Genomic DNA, 22,495 nt, shown 5'->3' on the forward strand with positions numbered 1-22,495 from the left:
GCTCTGTGTACTGTAGCTCGATCATCATGCGTGAAATTGTACATTTGCAAATTGGACAATGTGGCAACCAGATCGGCTCAAAGGTAATAAAATAAAATCCTTGTTTTACGCTACCTGAGAAAAGAATGAGTAAATGTTTTAACGTGATCGATTCAATTTAGTAAATATATTTTTAAAATATGTTTATATTCCTTTATGATCTTGTTCTGACCAGATTAAGAATATCTGCTGTACACAGTAATATGCTAGAATATTTTTTTAAGATTTATTAAAATTATGAAGTAAATTTGGACAAGCACTGTTCCTTTGCATGGTGCCATCAACAGTTGTGAGTGACACAGGGTGTACCCTGTGAAGCATTACAGGAAAAGATAAGGGCTAAAGTGAGACTGGTATGGGTGGGGCTTTTTTTTTTATCATCGCCACAGCTAAAGAGACACATTGTGCTGTTTGACACTGGAGAATGTGCCAGTCTAAGCATCAAGCTGTTATTATTCTGTTAGGCATCTTCATAATGTATAGCGTGTGTCGTAGAGATTCTTAATCTGGTCAGAACAAGATCATGAGTTGCATTTCGAACATTTAGCAGTCATGCAGAGATTGACTGAAGAGCTACATTTAAACAATTACACAATACTTGTGCCCAAATGCATATACGACCATATAAAGTCCCAGAGGGGAAAGGTGTAAAACGAAGCTGTCTTACACTAAACACTTTCAATCTGTTGATATGATTATCTCCCTCTTTGGCTTTCTCTTTCGAGTTTTGGGAAGTGATCAGTGAAGAACATGGGATCAATGCAACAGGCAACTATGAGGGAGACAGCAACCTCCAACTGGAGAGGGTCAACGTCTACTTCAACGAGGCAACAGGTGATTGCTCTATACAGGCTACAGCTGACAGTTTATTCCACGAACATGGTTCTATTAAATAAAAGTGTTCTCAAACTTTGACACAAACTTTACGACTTTATTAGTGATTAACTTCCATTCTGTTTGCAGGTGGTAAATATGTCCCCCGGGCCCTGCTTGTTGACCTGGAGCCTGGTACGATGGACAGTGTGAGAGGAAGCCGCATCGGGGCCCTTTTTAGGCCAGACAACTTCATCCACGGTGAGACAAATATCGGAAACAGTCATACTGGGGAATTTTATTTGGTTATAAAAAGGCAATATTTGGATACAAATGCCTCCAGTGGTATTAATAATGTCTCATACATCAGAGAGAGTGGAGGATCATTTCAACCCGTAAAAGATCATGGAATAAGTCAAACTGAAGATAAAAACATCACCTAAATTAAAGTATTTAACCAAAGAAAAGTCAAAACATATTGTCAACATAGAGCTGAGAATCTAAATGCAATGCGTTCAATCTATAGAGAAGTGGCACAATTTGTGCTTCCTGTTTTTATATGTTATGTTTTCACAATTGCAAAGTATGCTGTCTGTTTTCCCTCCGCTAATTCTATTGCCAAGAGAGATTATTTTAATCATTTTGGTGTTCCAGGGAACTCAGGAGCTGGGAATAACTGGGCGAAGGGCCACTACACGGAGGGAGCGGAGCTGGTGGAGCAGGTGGTTGACAGAGTGAGGAACGAGAGTGAAAGCTGTGACTGCCTGCAGGGCTTTCAGCTGGCTCACTCACTGGGGGGCGGCACCGGCTCTGGCATGGGGACCCTCATCATCAACAAGATCCGAGAGGAGTACCCTGACCGCATCGTGAACACTTTCAGCATCCTGCCCTCCCCTAAAGTTTCTGACGTGGTGGTGGAGCCCTACAACGCCACGCTGTCAGTCCACCAACTCCTGGAGAACACAGACGAGACCTTCTGCATCGACAACGAGGCCCTCTACGACATCTGCTTCCGCACGCTGAAACTGACAACGCCGACTTACGGCGACCTCAACCACTTGGTCTGCATGACCATGAGCGGGGTCACGACCTCCCTGAGATTTCCTGGGCAGCTCAACGCCGACCTGAGGAAGCTGGCTGTCAACATGGTGCCTTTCCCTCGCCTCCACTTCTTCATGTCAGGCTTCGCCCCCCTGACGGCCCGCGGCAGCCAGCAGTATCGAGCCCTCACGGTGCCTGAGCTCACCCAGCAGATGTTCGATGCCCGAAACATGATGACAGCGTGCGACCCAAGGAGGGGGCGCTACCTCACCGTGGCGGGCATCTTCCGTGGACGGATGTCCACCAAAGAGGTGGACGAGCAGATGCTTGCAATGCAGCAGAAAAACAGCAACTACTTTGTGGACTGGATCCCCCACAACGTCAAGGTCGCTGTGTGTGACATCCCACCACGAGGCCTCAAAATGGCCGCCACCTTCATCGGCAACAACACGGCCATTCAGGAGATATTCCGCCGTGTGGGCGAGCAGTTCTCCCTGATGTTCAGGCGGAAGGCCTTTCTCCACTGGTATACAGGAGAAGGGATGGATGAAATGGAGTTCACTGAGGCAGAGAGCAACCTCAACGACCTGGTATCGGAGTATCAGCAGTACCAGGAGGCCACCAGCGATCTAGATTTGGAAGCAGAGGACGAAGAAGAGGAGGGACCCTCATCACCAGCGACAACAAAGTTTCAGTCTCGGGTGGAAGTTAAACTGGAAACAGTCACCGAAAATAGCAAAGACGCTGTGGTTGAGTTGAAGATGTAGGTCATACAGTGTGGTGTGTAAGTTGGACACCTTGTTGGAAGGATGTGTAAAACATAAGCGGGATGGTTGGTCTGAAAAGGAACTTTTATTTTATAGTTTAATTTATGACTATGGTTGATTTAGATTAACCTCTACTTGAGAAAAGATGTTGTGACATTTTCAATTAACCAATAGTGCTTATTGTCTTTTATGCATTCTTCAATTGATCTGTACGCTTATATGTTTGTTCTTTAGAAGTTCTTTCCTGGATAGTCAAATTTGAAAACTATGAAAATGTTTGTAAATACAGTATGGAGAAGTTTTTGTTGTGCCAGCTCTATATAATCCACAGCCATGAAAGTGAAAAAAACAACAACACTGTTTGTCCAATATTTTTTGTCCGACAGTAAATGTTGCATTGAGTGTTTATAAGTTATGATGGTAATAAAAACAGCAACACCAAAGATTGATGATTTCTTATTAAGGGTACATTCATTACATAAATACATTTATTTTTCATTCAGTATTATCATTTGAACTGAAACTCGATAACCAAACTCGGCTGCGGTGATGGACAGTACTCTGACAGCACAGTGACACCGTCACCGTTCAAGGCTGTCACACAGTTTCCGCCAACTGTTACGAGTCTGGGACATAGAGATTACACATAACTTGGCCTGCAGTGTCTGCCCTTTGAGATAAGCACACATGACGTGGAGAGCACTACTGCACTACTACACTCATAGGGATAAAGGAGAGAATACTGCATGTAACCCACATGTGAATATGGGTTAAGGGGACAAAAGCAGGATTGCCTCAGAGAGGCCAATCTCCTTAAAGTTACAAGAAGGCAATGAGGTCAAGACGGAATTTAGCTCCCACTTTTACCAATTATTTGATTCTGAGAGGCAGCACTAATAATGATGTATCAAGTGTAATGGATAACCATAACTTATCAGGAGCTGCCATTCTCAGATTAAAGACACCACTTGTTGATGCCCTCGTTAACTCCATATTGGGAAACCAGCACTCTCTCAACAGACATCTTTCAGTAGACCAGTGTGTCTCATGACCTGTCACCACTTGAAATGAAGCACTCGCAACCCCTCATCACAGATCCCATGTCTTTTGATTGTCCTGAAGAAGTATAACAAATGTAATTAAGTAACTTACAAGACAGTCTGAAAAAAAATACTATTATTTTTTCTGATTTTGTTATCCTGTCAATGATCTCAATACCTTTTCAGATTCAAGTCCCGACCTGTCCTGCAGTTTGAAAGTCATCAAGGTGGATTCCTGCAACTTATGTCATAGAAATGACTCTCTTTGGGCAGCTAAGAGTTGCAAAGAGTACAAAATAAATAAACCGTTAAATATCGCACCCTCAATAGCCCACAGTGGCAAATTGCAGAGCACTGCCTACGATATTCCCACTGTGTTGATCTCACAGTCTTTCATTCATTCAAGGTTGCAGAGAACTTACAACCTTCACTAAGCTGAATTGTGTAACATCCGAGGTTAAATGGCCGATATGTCCACACTGTAGGTTACACCTTAATAGGACATGTGGCCTACTGCATGCTGTAGGTGAAGAGCGATAACCATGTGATTGTCTATGGCTTTTCCATTGTCGAGTTTTACACATAAACCATTTCATTCAGCTATATTCAGCTCCTGTCAGCTGACTCATGCGGCACGTAGAAGTGCGTAGCTATCACACCCCACGTGACTGCTGTGGTACAGTGGGAGGGGACTTGCAGATGTCTCTGAACGCGTGCCACTGATTTCAGTCAGTCCAGCCGGCTTCTACCAGCGCTTCGACTCCGGCATCACCAGCATCTGTCAGCTAGACAACGTTGAACAATGAAGATCTGGGCATCAGAGCACATATTCAAGTAAGTAGCGAAATTATCTGTGTTTAGAGATTTCATCGGTTCATTGTCAGGCAGTTCAGTAACGTCAGCTGTCTGCGTGTTTAATCCGGTTACCAACACGCGCATGGTTTATGACAGAAGACCTCAACTAAAGAAAGCCGCTTACTATAACGTTAGTGTTACTGTCTAGTATGCTGGTATTAGAAGCTTATAATAAGAACGTAACTTAGACATATTCCCCCATGTCACTGCAGTCGGTAGCTTTGTCTTTAAGCGAAACATTGTTTAAACAATAAATAAATAAACGTAAAACCGTATCTATGGTGAATACAAAACGAAGGTGTAATATTGCGTAACCTGCAGGTCAGGACAAGCACCCAGCGCGCGACCTTTCTCCCACATTTATTTTTCGCCGTGCCTGATTGCGTCACCGGATTACGTCGTCACGTCCACGCGTCTCCATGGCAACCATCCACCCATATAGGTTTATTTGACATTTTTTTGAATAGCACTGCAAAGTAAAGATTAATATAACGACCTGACGTCAAAAACAAACTTATATTACTGAGACTGAATGCCATTTCGCCCCAAAAAATATTGACACACTGACGTCGTGTCAAGACGTCTGCAGGGTGGTTCATTTCAGAATAATGTCACATAAGCAGTGATGATAGTGTTCAGATCCTTGTAAAAGTGAAAAATAGCCTAATCTATCACAAGGTTGAAAATGTCACCTTAGTAAAAATAAAGCCTATCTAGGTATTATTAGCTGACTGTACTAGTACCCAGAAAGGGGTATGCTATTATATAATATATTAATGGATATATTACCACTGACGCTTTGTGTGTAATTAGCATTTTACTGTTGTAGTTCGTCAAATTGAAACTATATACTGTCGGGATAGTTAAATCTGTAACAAAAAGTTGTTCGTATATGTTAAATATAATGGAGCAAAAAGTACCCTAGAATAGTAGTGGAGAAGAAGCTCAAAGTACTATGAAATAACGAGACCGATGTGACCTGTATTTCAAAATGGTACTTGCGTACAGAACGTCAGTAGATGTACTACATGGTTACTTTCCACTACTGCACATAAGCAATTTGTTTACAAACTAAGAATGAGTTTTATCATGAAAATATCAAAATTAAGTCCAGTTGAATATGAGTTTTTGTTTTCCTTAAGACATAAGTAACTCACTATCAGATTGTCATTTAGACAGTGTGTGCATTTGCATGTTTTTTATTGCAATGCTTCAATAGTATGTTTGTTTTTTGGCTTTCCTTCCACAGCCATCCTTGGGAGACGGTGACCAAGGCTGCTATGCAGAAGTATCCCAACCCCATGAACCCCAGTGTGATCGGAGTGGATGTGTTGGACAGAAGCATCGACAAACAGGGACGCCTCCACAGCACAAGGCTGCTCGGCACAGAGTGGGGTCTTCCATCCATAGTGAAATCTGTGAGTTTAAAAGAAACTGGCCTGCTGTCTAGCATCACTGTCACATGTTTTGCTGCTGCAACCTTGTAGTGTAACTGCTTTGGTTTCACACTTCAAATGTACAAATGTGACTCTGAATGGGGAAACACATGACCTGACCTGCAAGTATGTGCTCGTGGTTATAGACGTCTGCTATGTCCCAGAGATTCTGCAGGTTAATGCTTTCCAGGCGGTGAGCGTGACATTAACCCGCGAGGCTATTTCGGTCCAGGGGCAGCCGCAGACCTGGTTTGCTGAATGGAGCCGAGCGGCGAGTTCATGGCTATGTGCCACGGCTCGTGTTGTACAGGACACGGTAGTGTCATTCTTTTCTCATAGCTGAGATGTAACCCTTCACACCACGTGATGTAACTTTCCATCTCTGTCCGCCCGGCTAAAGGTCACTACTAGAAAGAAAGACAGTGACGGAGGCCTCGGGATTTCTGCAACATGTCATTTGAACTTTCCACAGTGTCTGTAGACTTTCTGATTTCACTATTATGACAAGGCTGGAAAAAGATTAACATTAGCCTTTGTAAACACTGGCTAACCAGCTGCTGTTGTTTAGCTTTGACCTTTTTTGTTCGGTGTCTGAGGATGGGGTTGTTGTCAGAGACAACATCTATGAATAGCCCCTTTAATTCCAAGGACAGTCTATGACACAGACTGTCCCAGTGACTGCATGTTAACGCAACCTGTAATCAGATTGTCTCGAAGCAAATCACCCCTGAGCCACAGTGCGAGCGCGTAAACCCGGATGTATCATGTAGACGTCTTCCTCTGACACCAGTTTAAACACGGGCATGTACTACTACAACAATCCCTCTTTTCGACAAATGACAGAAGACTCATGTATTTCATTACAGCTCAAGCTAGTTGAACAGATCCTTGTGTAGAAGTAGGGTGGCACATCAGATTCATGGAGATGTCAGTCTTTATTTTTCATTTTTATAACGCGTGAACCTGCACCTAAAAGATGCCCACTGATCCCCAGAGGTCTGCCTGAAGTCGCTGAATGTGAATTACACAAACGCATTTAAACTGAGATAAAATAATAATGTAATTTTAGATTAAAGTCTCAGGGAAAATAAATAAATAAATGTGTTAAATTCAAGGAGTGTGAGCAGGACAAGTTCAGATTGACGGCATATTATTCAACTGTAGTCTCTGCTGGTGTGTTTCCACTGAAAACCCTGATTAAGTAACTTTCAGCGAATTTTTTATTTTTAAATGACATTGTCATTTAAAGGTAGATTAAGTCGAAGTCAACAGATGATTTGTGGATGAATACAGTGAATGAAGCTCTGTGTGTGAAAATAAATAAATGAATGAGTAAATAAAGGCACCATTTAAAAAGTAGGAAAAAAAAGTCTGCACTTTGATTCAGTAACATCTGCAAGAAAACAGTTTTATTTTATTTCAGTTCGTACTAAGCGTGTTTCCGTCTTTGCCCTCAGATCATTGGTAACTCACGAACATACACGTACGTTCAGGAGCACTCGGTTGTGGATCCCAAAGAGAAGATATTCGAACTTCAGTCCTCAAATGTGAGTACTCACGACACGACACCCTCCTCTGCTGGCACCCTCGGGTCAATGTGGAGATTACACCATCATTGTGGGGGCGTGGCTTATGCAACCTGCTCACCTGTTTACAAAACAAGTTCTATTTAAGATGTGTCAACCAAAAGCACCCATCTAGATCCACCCTGACCACCCTGATGAATTTTGTATTTTGTATTTCCTCTGCAGATCACTTTCACAAACTTGGTGTCTGTGGATGAAAAGTTAACATACAAACCACACCCTGAGGACCAAGACAAGTAGGTTTTTTTTTAACATTTTTAACATAGCAGGGATTTTTAAATGACACTGATGAAGCATTCAGGACTTTCTTTTAACCTCTTTTAACTCTAGAACAATACTGACCCAGGAGGCAATCATCTCTGTGAAAGGAGTCAGCCTCAGCAGCTACTTGGAGGGAGTATTGGCCAGCACCATCTCTGCTAACGCTGGAAAGGTTAGAGATCCTTAGAAGGCTCTTTTTTTTTTTTTAAAGTGAGACCCAAAACACGTGTGAGACCCTTTTCTGATAGTTCCCAAAATGACAAATGTTAAACTAAACATCTAGATTGTATATTGTTTAGGTCCTGCACTTGATGATGTGGACTATTTGTTCTGGACTATTCACTAAATAACAAAACTGTGCTTTTATTTCAGTGGTTCCCAGCCTGTTTTAGGTTGTGATCTCTTGAAATTAAGCATTGTCGACATGTTGCCCTTTAGTGTGGACATAAGTTGTAAACAGTTAAAGCAAAGAGTAACTTGTGATGCTTTTCAGATTTTTACAGGCCCCGAAACAATGTAACATATTTAATATTTCACAAGAAATAAAAAAACACAAAACGTGACTAATATTATTATTGAGTATTTCAACACAAATTAAGAGATTAAGGAGCGTGCTTTCAGATAATCTTTCCTCAAATGTCTTGCTATTGGAAAGATGAGAACCACTGCTCTCTTTTCCTTTCATGGCAACAGGTCATTTTTGTCCTTTCCATCTATTCAGCTTCATGTAATTCTCTTAATTTCCCCTTGTATGGACTAATTGTTTATTGATTTGTTTTGTTCTTCATCAGGGCCGTGAAGCCATGGAGTGGGTGATCAGGCGACTGAATGCGGAGATCGAGGAGCTGGCAGCCACAGCACGCGGGACCATACGAGCCCCAATGGCTGCTGCGGTCACTGAGAAATGACACCTGCCTCTCTTTGCCAGCAGGATGTGAGAGAAACTGCCTCTCGTTATGATGCTCTGGTGCTGTTTTGGTGCTCTGGAGTTTTTTTGTATTGTTTTAGGGTACAATTCATCCATCTCGTATACTTGTTACTATCTACATTAGATATATTTTTAACAGCAGACGGCAACATAAGGGGATTCTGTGGAGCGTCTTTAGTGGGATGCTGCCTGACAGGGCCCGCAGTGATAAGAGACTCAGGGACAAGTTTGAACACCACTGTTATCTGTGGGTTTACAAACATGTAGCTAAGAGGTGTCCCAGGCACTGGATGAGCTGAAAACAAGGAAAGTGCCAAAGCAGACGCACCTCTTTTTGTCCAGCACTTATACCTCAGAAGTCTCCATTGGCGTGAACTCTCTTTTTACAGCGACAGTTAAAAGAAAAACAGTTACGATGAGATGTATAGTGGGGACTGGGAGGAAAGCTCCTGTCCAGACACATTGGCAGAAAACAATGCCTTGTTGAGGCAGGAGTCAAAGGCAATGCATGTCAAGGGTACATGGGAGAGGTTTGGTTGACATGGGGATATGTGCATGTTTATTTGTGCAAGAGAGCCATCTCCAACAATGTTTTCATGCGGGACCTCAGTAATAACAAGACACACTGCACCTGGCGACATCTGCAAGCCTGAATATATGAACTGTATTTTGTTATTATGTGATAACTAATGTTATTTAAGTGAAATGAAGGGATCAAGGTATTTGCCATATTTATGTTTTTGAAGAAAGGTAGAAGGCCTTCTCAAATGCTGCGTTGGTATAACTTTGATATATATCAGAAAGATGTGAGGAGACTAAACACAACGGTAAAAACTTTTAGTAACACGTTCAGGTTCACTACCTGGACATGTTTGCTGAGCTCAAACAGTTTTATCGATACTACTGTTCCTCTCAGCGAGAGATCTGAGACCTTTGCATCGACTTTATTTGCACATACGAGATAATACATGTTAAAAATGAAAAGCTGCTACACATGTGACGATGCTGATGATCTGTGAATGTTTGTTTGACAGACAATTTGTATTTGAGAAGGTCTTTCTTTATATAAAAGACAGCAGTGTGGAGATGTGAACGATTTAGTTTCTCTATTATAAACACAACCTGTAACAGGAATATTTATTTAAAGAGTGAGTTGCACATTGAGAAATGTTATAAAACATGCTTAGTTAATAATTGCAATGTGTGCATTATGTCTGGGTACTTGTTAAAAGAAACGGTTTCACCAACTGCAGAATGTGATAATAAAATAAAATGTTAACCTGTTTGATAAAAGATTTTTCCCAGCAATTCTTCAAATTAGGTCCTGAAGTGAAAAAGGCCAGGATAGTGTTGAAATGCAAATCAAATGTATTCAGAAAACTAAATGCTCTATTTTTAAGTTAGAATTCAATGTAAGTTATCATATATCTAACATGGAGTGGATATTTATCTAATGATATAAAACTTACAATGTTCAATGCATTTGATTCTGCCAAATAGATTGAATTTAGGAGGTTCAGTCAATGACTGCATTGTTAGCTATGAAGGGTGTGAAGGTATATTTGTGCTGTGTGTCTCTATATTATCAGAGGCTACACCCTGGACCAGTACAACTGCATTATTCTAACGTTGGTCACTCACTTTAATCCAAGAGTTATGCTGCCACACGTTGGCCAAATGATAGACTTCTAATTTCATTTTGAGAAGTAGCCTAGTGTAAAAAAAAAATATATATATATGTATATTTTATGTAATTTCACCTGGTAGAAAAGGTCGGGCCAAAGTGAATTATATGTTGTTGTTTTTGAAGTTACAGACTGGGCGGGGTAAGCGTAAAGTGAATAGTTGAAAATAAAGTTATTTACTGTATGATCTGTGTGATACATTTTTCTAAATGACTCATTCTGCTAGCTAAAAAAGGTAGGATTTATTGAAAGTGTCTCGTGTCTGATTGTATTTTAACTAAAATAAATGATGGCCATCTACTAAAAGTCTTCCACCACTGTTATATGCAGAATGTGTAGGTTTCATAGGTAGATGAGATGTGTGTAGTTCATACAGGGTGTCGGTGGTCTGATTTGTCTGCTGCTGCCCTCTGCTGTTTGGGAGAATTTCCTCTGACGTCACACTACACCCTTTAAAATCAGCCTATGGTGGGCGAGCACAGAGCATTCTCTCAGCCAATCGGTGGCCGCGGTGCATTTAAAGGTTTTGAACAGAGGGACGTTTGAAACTGAAGTCAGACGAGCAGTGTTTGGGGGAAGTGTGTTAGCTAGCACTGTCTGAAGTTGAATCCGCATATATTTATAGTTTGGTTTGATCCGTATTCATCCGTGTTTACCTTCTTACAACACCTTTTAAAAGGAGTTGTACTGCGATAGCGTTGAAAATTCACCTCGCGGCAACGTTACACTAAATATTTATGTAGTCGTACCGGCTAGCTAGCGGTAACGTTAAAGCTACACGCTTGAGAACTAACATTACTTCTGGGATTCAATTCTGGATTAATTATCTGTCGGTTGCTCCCGGTCATTGTGCAATACAATATTTAGGTAAGTAACGTTATCAACTGCGTACCAGTAGAGTTGTTTTGGATGCTATGGTTATCAAATAGCTAACGTTAGCTCAAACGTAACGTCTGTAACGTGCGGTTACGTTCGCCTTGCGACGGAGAATGCTAAAACGGCGGCTTGTAATTTGTTTGCAATTTTCAAGAGTGGTAAATAAGTAAAAGGAGCATCTGTGAAACGTTACACAACGTTTGTGGTAACAACGCTAATGTTCATGTTAACATTGAGACAACGTAGCCAAAGTAAATTGACCTAGAATTGCTAACGTGAATGATTTAAATTATCATCCAAACTCTACTGTACCTTTTCTCAGAACATGGACTCTGCTGCCAGGCTCAAGCTGACAAAGGACATGAAACTTCAAAGGCCTGACATGAAGGTAATGCATTACCATAACACATAATGAATATAAAACCACTACTGTCACAGGTTGTGGGCTCACTTTTCTGACCTTCGTCATTGTATATTGATGTGAATGTGTTGAGCTTTGAAGTGGCTTCACATAGTCTCTGCACACTATTCAAGTTTAAGCTATAAACACCAGACACACAGCTGTGTAGACATACACACACAGGCCCGAAACCCACACTTACAGCTGAAAGTGTTCCTATAACAGGATTGGGGTTAAGAAATTCAAGTCAATAAAAGAGCACATCCAGAAAAGATGGAGCCTAAATGCTTCTTTGTCTTTTAAAAGCCAGTTTATTCTGTGTTTGGGGATTTTCTTTGATTGCAGTCGGTCTGCGATGGGCCAAAGCGAATTCCTGTGTCTCAGCAGTCACAGATGACTGTGGTTACACCAGCTCCGCACCAGCGGGTTCTAGGTGTGGCGAATGGACCTCAGCGCATCCAGCGTTCTATGACGCACCAGAAGTCGGCGTCTCACGTCTCGGTTGCCGTCAAGTCCACCCACCCCACGGATCAGAATGTGAACCCTGCGACTCAGAATGGAAACCGTGTCCCGCAGCCCAAACGCATTTCTCAGCAAATCCAACCAAAGACAATTCTTCCCAAGGTGAACCTGGAGCCGGCCAAACCGCCATCTGAACCTGCAAACCCGGAGAAGCCACAGAGTAAGCACAACACAAAATCAACTAATCAACTGTGAGTGGGTGCTTTTATTTGGGTGCTAAAATATTTTTTGTTGACAGACAAACCTGCCAAGAATGATTCAAATGCCTCTTCATCAAAGTAAGTGTGATTTATTGTACTTTTTTATTCTTTTCATATAGATGACAAATTGTTATTGTCTGTAACTAACTGTGCATGTTTCTGCTCACACAGCAAGCGGTGGAGCCTGGAGAATTTCGACATCGGCCGTCCCTTAGGAAAGGGTAAATTTGGAAATGTCTACCTGGCCAGAGAGCGACAAAGTAAGTTCATCTTGGCCCTGAAGGTGCTCTTCAAGAAGCAGCTAGAGAAGGCCGGGGTGGAGCACCAGCTGAGGAGGGAAGTGGAGATCCAGTCTCACCTCAGGTAATGCGTCGTTCAAATTATGCAATATAGTGCCACATATGAATCCTGACTGTAGTGGGGCTGACCAAAGGCAATGTGACACAGTGGTCATCCTTATTATTAAAACTCAAAGTGCTTCGGGACTTGTGTTTTTACTGATCTGATTTCTGAATCAGTGGCGAGACAAACTTTGATCTTTTTGTAGGCCAAAGTCATCGCACCATAACATTTTCATATTGAAAGAAGTCTTTCTAACTCATCTTTTTAAATAGAGTGAACAGAGCACTCTAGGCAAACTGGGCTGCATTTTCTTAATACTTATGTAATATATGTAAATATTTTCCTTGGACTGAAGTCAGACAGTGGACCTCCTCCATAAAGCAACTGCTGATACGTTGGCTTCCTTTTTTAGTTCTGTCCATTTACTTTGCTCTTTTGAAATATTGATTTGATGTCCTGCAGGCATCCCAATATCCTGCGCCTCTACGGTTACTTCCATGACTCATCGCGTGTCTATCTCATCCTGGAGTTTGCACCCAAGGGTGAACTGTACAGTGAGCTGCAGCGCTGTGGATGTTTTCCGGAGGCCAGAAGTGCCACAGTAAGTGCCAAATTTAAGATCTTTTTGTAAAATGTGTACTTTGCTGTCAAATGAGCAATTGACATCACCAACTTAAAACATGTATATAATACTATACATTTACACTAATTCCAAAAGCCTGTTTTATGTTCAGTGTCTTTCCTAGAGTTTATCATTTAGAAATGAAGAGGATGCTGTCAAAAACAGACTGTGATGCATGTTGTGTTCACCGTGCTGTACTAGTACATCATGGAGCTGGCAGATGCACTCGACTATTGCCACTCCAAGAAGGTGATCCACAGGGACATCAAACCAGAGAACCTGTTGCTGGGGGCCAACGGGGAGCTGAAGATTGCAGACTTTGGCTGGTCTGTTCACACTCCCTCCTCCAGGTATGCACATACATGGGATCGTAATGTTTGGATAGGAATAATGGTTTCAGTTGCATTTGCAATTCACTTGTTTTGCTTCAGTGTCTGTGTGCAGGTCAGGAACTACTAGTTTCTTTCAAACTAACTGTATTAATGTCTCTCTGTTCAGGAGATCCACGCTCTGTGGCACGCTGGACTACTTGCCTCCGGAGATGATTGAGGGGAAAACTCATGATGAAAAGGTGGATCTGTGGAGTCTGGGTGTCCTTTGCTACGAGTTCCTGGTTGGAAAACCCCCCTTTGAAACAAAAAGTCACGAGGAAACCTATCGCAAGATATCAAGGGTAAGGCATGAACAGCTACACTCCAACAATTAGCATATAATCTAGAGCACTGTAGTTTCAGAAGCCTTTTCCTTCCACTTGAGTTTGTAGACCTTGCGCCACAGTTTAGCTGGTAACCCTTTTGTGCTGGTTGTCTTTGTCATCCAGGTGGAGTACACCTACCCCGCACAGGCCAATATCGGTACTGGAGCCAAAGACTTGGTTGCTAGGCTTCTGAAGCACAACCCAATGCACAGACTGCCCATCCAGGGAGTCCTGTCCCACCCCTGGGTGGTCGAGAGCGCCACCAAGAAACCCACAACCATGACCAAGGAAGAGCTCGTCCAGTGAGCCTCTTTGTCCCCTCAGACCTGAGGTCTGTACATGTGAGGGCGCAGAGGTGTGGACCACGAACACCAGTCGGCAGCTGATTTAGAATCTGCTTGTACTACTATATTGACTATGAAATCACTTCCTGTGGATGTTTTTGTCTGCAGGTATCTTGAGCCACTTGGTCAACTTCTTATATCTTATCCTTTTCCTTGTTTCACAAATGGCATCCTCTTGCCTGTAAATATTTTGCTGTTTTTGTGTAATTATGAGAATTCTATTGAGCTTTTCTAAAATGTTATTACTTGAAATAAAACAATGTCTGTCGTGGAATATGTCACTTTTGAATTAAACGTTTAAGTCTTACAGTGAATCTTCAAATCATTCCATGAGCCCTCTTTTATTAAGCTCCTCCAGCGGCACGTGGCCAGCAGAGGGCGCCAGCATATCACTAGAGTTGGATTGGAAAATTGTTACAAATTTTAGGTATTAATTCCACTGACTGTTAATAAACCTGTTCCACATTTATGTTCTCCTACAATTAAATGTTTCGTTACTATTTTTGCTTATATATATTTTTTGTGCAACTTAAGAATTAAAGAAACGTCAAGTTTAACATATACAGGACATTTATCTTTTTTAATTTTTGTTTTTATTTTTGTTTTTAGATTAGTCCACGGGAAAGTTTCCTTGTTGGAAAAACGTAACTAGTTGGTGACTAAAGCTGTTATGCTCAATTATCAATTGAAATAATAGGATGACACAAAGCTGTTGCCTTGGAGGCCAGTTCAATGTGAAACGCAATTAAAGCAACAAAACATTCTCTGATGGATGAAAACGTTAAAACGACTGTATAGTGTGCCCGCCACGTGCATGGATGGGGCCGATGGCCCTACTGCTGTCGTGTTTCTGTTTTGGAGCACTAGGTGGCTCCCGAGGCACAATCATGTTTAGTAAAACTGAGATGATTATGAAGTAATCTTAGAAATCCTTCATTTAGATTCACGGCTTTACGCGTGTGAAGCTATTTTCTTTTTGTGCTTTTAAGTTAAGACATTTATTGTTGGCTTATTCTGGCTGGTTATTTAAAAAAAAATGATACGTGTCCTCAGGAAAATGGCTTATTTCAGAAAGGCTTTTATTGCATACTGAAGTCTGGGCTATGCCCACATTATTGAATACTTTCAGTGAGATGTACCAATGGGATTTCTGCTCGCGCTTCTCTGCTGTTAATCTGCTGATCCCATTAGACATATTTGATCACTTTTGTTCTCCTCTCCCTGCAGCTTCGTTGCATGTGAACTGGCCCTTTCTCTTAAGCCAGCAGTGTAGATGCTCCATCCGCGCATTCGTATATGCACCAGGTAGCTTTATGTTTCAACAGCTGGAGATTAGCCCACTCAGTGAATAAGCGGTTTGTCCAGATGTCTGTGCAGAAAACTCCCAGCGGATAGATGAACAGGTCGACCATAAGGCCTGATGCATGCCTGCAGCAGAACATCAGTCGACATTCCTTTCACTTGAGCACGCGTGGACGCAAGGCCCGGTGTACAACATGTAGGCCTATGCTTTTTGGTAGGATTTGTCAGAGGGTTTTGTGTAGACGGAATACCCCCCCCCCCCCCCCCCCCCCCTCCCACACACACACACACAAACACCGAGACACACGTGGTTATTTTTCCTTTAAGCCACCAGGCCTTTGCAGCCCTTACACGGTGTCTTTTAGCTTCAACTTCGATTTAAAAATAAATAAATATGAATGCGACTATTTTCTCCATTTTCTGTCTTTTATTATAGAGAAAAAAAATACATGTTCTGAACGTTTTTCGTTTTACATAAAACCACACACATTTTTACAATATAATTTCACTTATTTCTTTATTCTTTAATATTAATTTCACGATATATGATAACGACTTTGAGATATACATTCCATCTTTTTGAAACCACAATAACACACTACACATACTGTTTTATAACATTTCAACAGGACCCATTGGATTGCACAGAATGAAAAATGTCTGAATGCACATTTTCCTCTTTAGGGATCTCTTTTTCTTTTTCTTTAAAGATTTTCAGACACCGAATTTTCAAGACGGGACTCTTAATTTCAGAACACGCCATGTGTTTTCAAATGCATTGACACAAACATTGTGGTGAATTGAGTGTGCAGGTTATTAATTTGGGATCCCCATCTAGCTGAGATTCGGGCCAGGGTGTGGGGGGTTGAATGTGTATCCCAGGTCAGGTGAATTTAGTCATTCCCAATTTTAAAAGCTTAAGATGAATTTCAAATATTGGAGGAAAAAAAATATCAAAGCAAAACTGTTCAGTTTCACGCAGAATAATCGAAATTTTGAGGATTTTTGTCATTTCCACTTCCCAGTTTCATTATTTTTGTGTGTCTGAAATGTCATACATTCAATGCATAGTTTGTATAGCTGCTGTGTACTTTGATATTTTGCATTCCCAGTATTTTTAAACTGCTCGGGGAAGGTCCAATTTCCTCATTTCTAACGAAGCTTCGCTATTCTTTAACATATTTCTATTCGCATTCGTGTGTTTTACTGCTGGTTATTGCCATTGTGTTCTTTTGCGTGTTCACAGGCTTTTTCTTTATTTAACACCACATTCACTGCCCATAATCATATTGCAAATTACCTATCGAAGAGAGTGGCATTTCTTAACGTTTTTTTTTTATTATTATCTTAAATAAACTTAAATCACATTATGCTGTCGAAAGTCCGTCCATCACAAACTCTAGCGTTACATGAAGTGAAGTCTCGTGCGACGAAGAGACAAACTGCCCTTTTTGCAATTTAGTTTAAGGTCAATATTGTAAACGTTCACTCCACTGGAAAATATGTAGGTTTGTTGGCATATTTATACATGTACTGTCCTTATAGTGTGTTGTGGGTGTATTGGATTCCCTCACTGTCACTGACTCTATTTCTCTCTGTGTGTGTGTGTGTGCGCATTTTTTCTGAATTGATGCAAGACTGTATGAACGCGGAAATCTCCGCGTGTGTTGTGAGCGCGCTTTTTACGCATGAATTAAGCAGAGGGGCTGCACTTGCCGAGAAGTCGTGTTTCTTTTTTTTCTTGTTTTCACTAAATGGCGATTAGCAGTTTACATCTAGTTCCAGCAATGCATCTACTCTTGTATGTTATATTTAAAAGCCTCTACCAGACCTTCTACTGAGTGGATAAAACCAGATATGCTGCATATACCTCCTATTACAAATATAGCGACGTCAAAGAAAACCTGGTGCCATAGCAGCTTTCTCCATAAAAGCCTCAGGTGGAAGAGACTGGGAAGCAGAAAGCACAGGCCTGCACCTGTCAGGCTGCCAGTGAGACCCATGAGGAGGGCGAAATGTGGCACATAGATCGCCATGAGCAAGGTGAACACAACAAGGATGCATCGGAGACTGAGTCCCCAGGACTTTATGCGTCCATCGCCCCCGTAGCAAGTTGGAAAGACCGCACGTCCTCCGTCCTGGAAAAACGATTTCTCGAATACCTCGACAGCGGCGAAAAACGGTAGCGGATACGACAGCAAGGCTTTTGCCACAAGAAAGAGGTTGACGACGGCTCTGATGGTTGAGGGCAGGTTGTCTGTGATGACCTCCTTGGTCGTATCGGCCCAGGTCAAGTAGGCCACGAGGGCGAACAGGCCCTTGAGGATGCAGGCAGCTATGTGAGTCCAGTTCATCATGCAGTGGAACTCGCTCGGTTTCGACATGTTCCCCTCCAGAGACGGCAGGAAGATCTGCGAGGTGTAGCTGAACACGATAATCCCAATGGAGATCGGGAACTTCTTGACATCGATGTAAAACTTGACCTTGTCCCAGGCCCAGTCCCTCGCTCGGGAGAGGCAATAGGCTATCACCAGGACGTTGATGACAAAGTGGGCCATCGTGCACAGCAAGCTGAACTTGGAGACGGCTTTCAGGCTCTTGAGGAAGGCGCAGGGGAGGAGAGCGGCGGTGGCGATGATGGCCCACGACTTCTGGGATATTGGCATGTTGGGGAAGCTGTTATACATGAGGTTACCACTGACCACCACATACAGGATGCAAGTCATCACTAGCTCTATGATTTGGGCTACATTCACGATATGGCCACCTAAAGCCGGGAATCTGGGCGCGCAGCAGGCGTTGGCAATGTCCACATAGGAGTCCCGCACACGGACGAGCTGTCCGTCTTCGTCCTCCTCGTACAGACAGGCAATGAGGATTTTCCCCGTGTAACAGCACACAACGGCGGCGAAAATAATGAGAAAAAGTCCGAGGTATCCTCCATGCAGGATGGCGTAGGGCAACCCAAGAACGAACATCCCCTGTAAACATAAAACAAGAAGGGCACACACATTGTGAATGGGTTAAACTGTTGGTGATTACATATGAATCAGTGATACTTTTCTGAAGACATTTTATTTCAATTAAACAAATCGCATGACTCGGGCCCTGGCTTTGGTCTGCCTGACTCTTCAATGATGTCCCTCCCGTTTTAATGTTGTGGGTTTTCCACTTCGCTTTGAGCGCATCCGCCCCGCTTCTGACGTCACCGCAAACTGGAGGAGACACGCTCTGACGTCACGGCGACCGCCGTGACCACAGCCGTGATGAGGCATGAAAAGGATCGTGTCTAGAGATTTCTGTCGCAGAGCCTGCATGCTCCACTCTCGAGTAAATCCTCGCGCTTTGAATGATCACAAATATCTCGTTTCTGCTACTTATTTCTGTACGCAAATGCAATTGCCAAGACACATTTAAAATACAGGTGGCTCCTTACATTTTATTGCTTTAATAGTAGGCATGTGTCCAGACATCTTAACCCATTTTGTTAGTCTTTATATTATTGCAATTAATAACGTGCATAATAATCCCAAAAGATGGAGAGAAAAAAATTCAGAGATAGCTCTCTCGAAGTCCACACAACGATTGTGTTTTTCTTTACAGCTTAATTTATTCATTGACACGCGGAGTATTAGTTGAACAGTTATCAGGAGCGTGCATCGGTGACACTGGGCATCACTATACAGACAAAGAATGTGTGTGTTGAGGGGAGGGGGGGGGGGGGGGGGGGGGGGGGGGGCACAGGGCATCAACTATACCTCCCTTTTTTTCAGCGCATTGTAACACCTTAGCTGTTCTGAAATCCGTTGCCATTGTTAAGATAAAGGTAAATTGGGTCAATCTTTTTACAGCATTATTATTTAAAAAAAAACAGCTACTTAAGAAGTTGCTTCAAATGGACATAACCTGGTGTTTTGAACATGAATATTTTAATCAACCTTTCTATGCGGTCGCAGGTGTTCCTCTATCTCAAATTTCACAGCCGCTGTGGAGGCGACTCGGCCAATTAGAACCAGGCACCGTACCTGCCCGTTTATAATCCGTGAAGTGCGGCTTTACCTGGATCGCATTCGTGACGTTCCAGCCCGCCTCCCAAGCGGTGATTTTTGGTTTGGCTTCAGTCAACTCGTTCGCCGGATCTCCGTCTTTTGAGGCCGAGCGCGGTGGACCGGTGCCGTCCCTCTGGTAGTGGCTGTCCCCGTCCAGTCCGCCTCCGTCTCCGCTCCCCTCGCCTCCAATCTCATCGGTCGTCAAAATGTCCATCTGCATGCCTTGCCGGTGGTCGTAGTCCAGGTCATCGCACGCTACGAAGCCCAGTCCCTCCTCGTCGGTGGCGGCCTGGAACCCCATCCTGGCGAACATCCCGCTCACCTTCGCCTGGGATTTGTTGGAGACAGTGGTGGCTGCATTTGACAGTTTATTCGAAAGCTTGCTTCTGATTAACGTCGCCATGTTTCGCTCCTCTCCGGAATCGCAACTTTCTGCAGTTTAATTAGTGTGTTCTTCTCCTCCCGTCGGTAAAAATGTGAGGCTACTTTGGATGACAGCTCTTGATTCTCTGCATTAGATATAAAGCCACGAGGAAAAGCGCAAGTTTTGTTTTGTTTTAAGACACCGACGGTTTTCAGTTGCTATCTCCACTTCTTGTTTAGTGTACGCCTGCTGCTCTTGATTATCCCCAGGTTCATGTCACCTTCAGACGTCGCCGCTCCGTTTCTGCATCTTGGCACTGCGCTCTGATGCTCGACGAGTAGCGCACCTTTTTGAGTCTCTGAGGCAGTTCGGCGGTGTGCGCAAAAGCTTTACGCACGAAGAAAGGCGAGCCACAGGTTTCGGCAGGGCCTATGATATCGTTTTCTTTTAGGTTATAAGGCGAGAGGCAGCGTTTCCAGGAGATGGTTGTCGGTTTTCAGGTGCCTTTACTGATGCCAATGCGGTACCGTGGAGCCCGGGGGGGGAGGCAGGGAGGCAGGGAGGAGACACGTGTCCTCATCAGCCTGCCAATGCAAAGCACGTCTCCAGCCCTCCCAGTGCCCCACCAGGAGAAAACGGGAGAGATTTGCTGCATTTCTAGGGGAGGTGCTTGCAGTACCCCCACCACCCCTTCCCCAACCCATAATCTATAATACCTCATCCTGACATCCAATGACATTCCGGGGGCCTTAAATCCCGCATAACTTTACGCATATAAAAGGAGGCTGGAATTTGACGAAATCCCAAACTCTTTGGACAAGATTGAAAAAAAAAACATACAAATATAGGATTTTTTATTTCAAAAGAAATGTAATTATTTTTATTCATTATTCTTTTTCACGAGAAGAGGACGTGGAGCGTCAAAATAGTAACCCACGTTGTTTCTTGGATTTCACGGATCGGGTTTAAAAACGGTGTTGCATTTGTTGATGAGGGAAAGAATATATATTTTCGTGCATTTTGTTCTTGCTAAATGATGGTAAGATATAAAACCCGAGACTGCACGTGTTTAAATATAGCATTTGAACGTTGTTACTATTTATTTTTGTTTAATACATTTAAACGTAAAGGCATCCATGGATTGTATTTTCAGACTGAAGTATTCATTCAAGACGCTCAGTCATTGATTCATTCATTCACTCATGTCTGTGATGATGTGATCTGAGCCATGCCGTTGAGGGGAAAAAATTGTGTGTGTGTGTGTGTGTGTGTGTGTGTGTGTGTGTGTGTGTGTATGCACTACATTTGTTAATTAAAAATCTGTTGAGAAATGTTGTGAAACTATACAAATAAATTGCATTTATGTGAATTCTTTGGAAGTCGAGAGTACATCAGCCTTTTTGCCAATCTAACGGATCTCAATACATTAAGTTTAATTTCCACAGATTTAAACAATGGTGCCTTATTGAGGAATAGTCTAAAAGATTCAAGTAACACGTCTTCTAATCGTTCTGATTTTGCGGTCTCATTGTAATTGTATTGTGGACATGTTCTACATTCAAATATTATTAAAACAATTGTATTGTTTCCCAATAGTGTAGCCTAAGTGATTGGAAGCCAGGTCCCAAAAGCGTTGAGAACAGTTTGTTGACACAGCCCTGTCACTAGTACTTTGTATCCACCATGTTCAGTGTTTCCTCAGGCTGCAGTATCAGAGTTCATCACCATGATACAAAGCAGCGGCCTTGTTCTGCGCAGTAGGATATAGCCCGAACTAACATGGAGCAAATAGACTGTAACCCGGTCTGTTGCTATATGTACATTCAGGTTTTGCTTTGCACGCGAGAAAGAAACAATAATATGACCGATTAAAAGCTCTGCATCTGGTTACAATAGGCTGTAACCTGATAAGAGCGGTGATGCAGCGGAATAATAGAAGAGTAAACTGACATATCCAATTGGTGATCATCATGCGACAAAACAGGAACAAAAGTCTGCTATTATTTTTGCCCAGGGTATAAAACAAATTTGTATGAGAGGCGTAATGTGAATGTATGCAGAGATTTAGAGGATAAAACGCCACACAAGCCTGTCTGGACTGTTCATGTAAAATATTATTTTAATTATTATAAAAATCCAAAAAAGATTTGGTCAGTGCAAGCAGAGACAAGGGGGCGATACAAGAATAATTGTTTGCTTTATTGTTCGTTTTCCTTTAAAACAACTGAAGGACCGTAAACTCAATCCAGTATGAAACTATAAGCTGCATCACGATGATTTCACTCGTGCAGGCCGATCTGTATCAGGCCTGTGCATCTCTGTCACA

At 42.5% G+C, this 22,495-nt stretch overlaps 4 protein-coding genes across 5 annotated transcripts; 3 read left to right on the forward strand and 1 right to left on the reverse strand.

Moving 5' to 3' along the window:
* Nucleotides 1-3,089, forward strand: tubb1 (tubulin, beta 1 class VI). The gene is made up of 4 exons (XM_079156602.1): nucleotides 1-83; nucleotides 765-873; nucleotides 1,003-1,113; nucleotides 1,507-3,089. Exons 1-4 carry the CDS (start codon nucleotides 27-29, stop codon nucleotides 2,658-2,660), a joined length of 1,431 nt encoding a protein of 476 aa, XP_079012728.1. The 5' UTR covers nucleotides 1-26; the 3' UTR covers nucleotides 2,661-3,089.
* Nucleotides 3,090-4,393: 1,304 nt separating this feature from the next.
* On the forward strand, nucleotides 4,394-10,139 carry prelid3b (PRELI domain containing 3). Its single transcript, XM_079184535.1, has 6 exons — nucleotides 4,394-4,534; nucleotides 5,805-5,973; nucleotides 7,449-7,538; nucleotides 7,743-7,813; nucleotides 7,908-8,010; nucleotides 8,630-10,139. Exons 1-6 carry the CDS (start codon nucleotides 4,503-4,505, stop codon nucleotides 8,744-8,746), a joined length of 582 nt encoding a protein of 193 aa, XP_079040661.1. The 5' UTR covers nucleotides 4,394-4,502; the 3' UTR covers nucleotides 8,747-10,139.
* An 878-nt stretch (nucleotides 10,140-11,017) lies between these two features.
* aurka (aurora kinase A) lies at nucleotides 11,018-14,844 on the forward strand. Of its 2 annotated transcripts, none has more exons than XM_079186382.1 (9): nucleotides 11,018-11,318; nucleotides 11,650-11,715; nucleotides 12,073-12,409; nucleotides 12,488-12,527; nucleotides 12,621-12,812; nucleotides 13,254-13,392; nucleotides 13,615-13,763; nucleotides 13,912-14,086; nucleotides 14,234-14,844. In XM_079186382.1, exons 2-9 carry the CDS (start codon nucleotides 11,653-11,655, stop codon nucleotides 14,414-14,416), a joined length of 1,278 nt encoding a protein of 425 aa, XP_079042508.1. In that variant the 5' UTR covers nucleotides 11,018-11,318; nucleotides 11,650-11,652; the 3' UTR covers nucleotides 14,417-14,844. The 2 variants fall into 2 exon arrangements, with proteins under 2 accessions (XP_079042508.1, XP_079042509.1); XM_079186383.1 differs by having other exon boundaries at nucleotides 13,915-14,086.
* A 2,705-nt stretch (nucleotides 14,845-17,549) lies between these two features.
* Nucleotides 17,550-20,208, reverse strand: slc32a1 (solute carrier family 32 member 1; the record flags this gene model as incomplete). The annotated part of the gene is made up of 2 exons (XM_079157159.1): nucleotides 17,550-18,737; nucleotides 19,816-20,208. The coding sequence occupies 2 exons, from the start codon at nucleotides 20,206-20,208 to the stop codon at nucleotides 17,550-17,552; spliced, it is 1,581 nt and encodes a 526-aa protein (XP_079013285.1).
* Between the last annotated feature and the right edge of the window lie 2,287 nt (nucleotides 20,209-22,495).

Source organism: Pholis gunnellus (assembly GCF_910591455.1).
Source record: "Pholis gunnellus genome assembly, chromosome: 3".
Taxonomy (NCBI): Eukaryota; Metazoa; Chordata; class Actinopteri; order Perciformes; family Pholidae; genus Pholis; species Pholis gunnellus.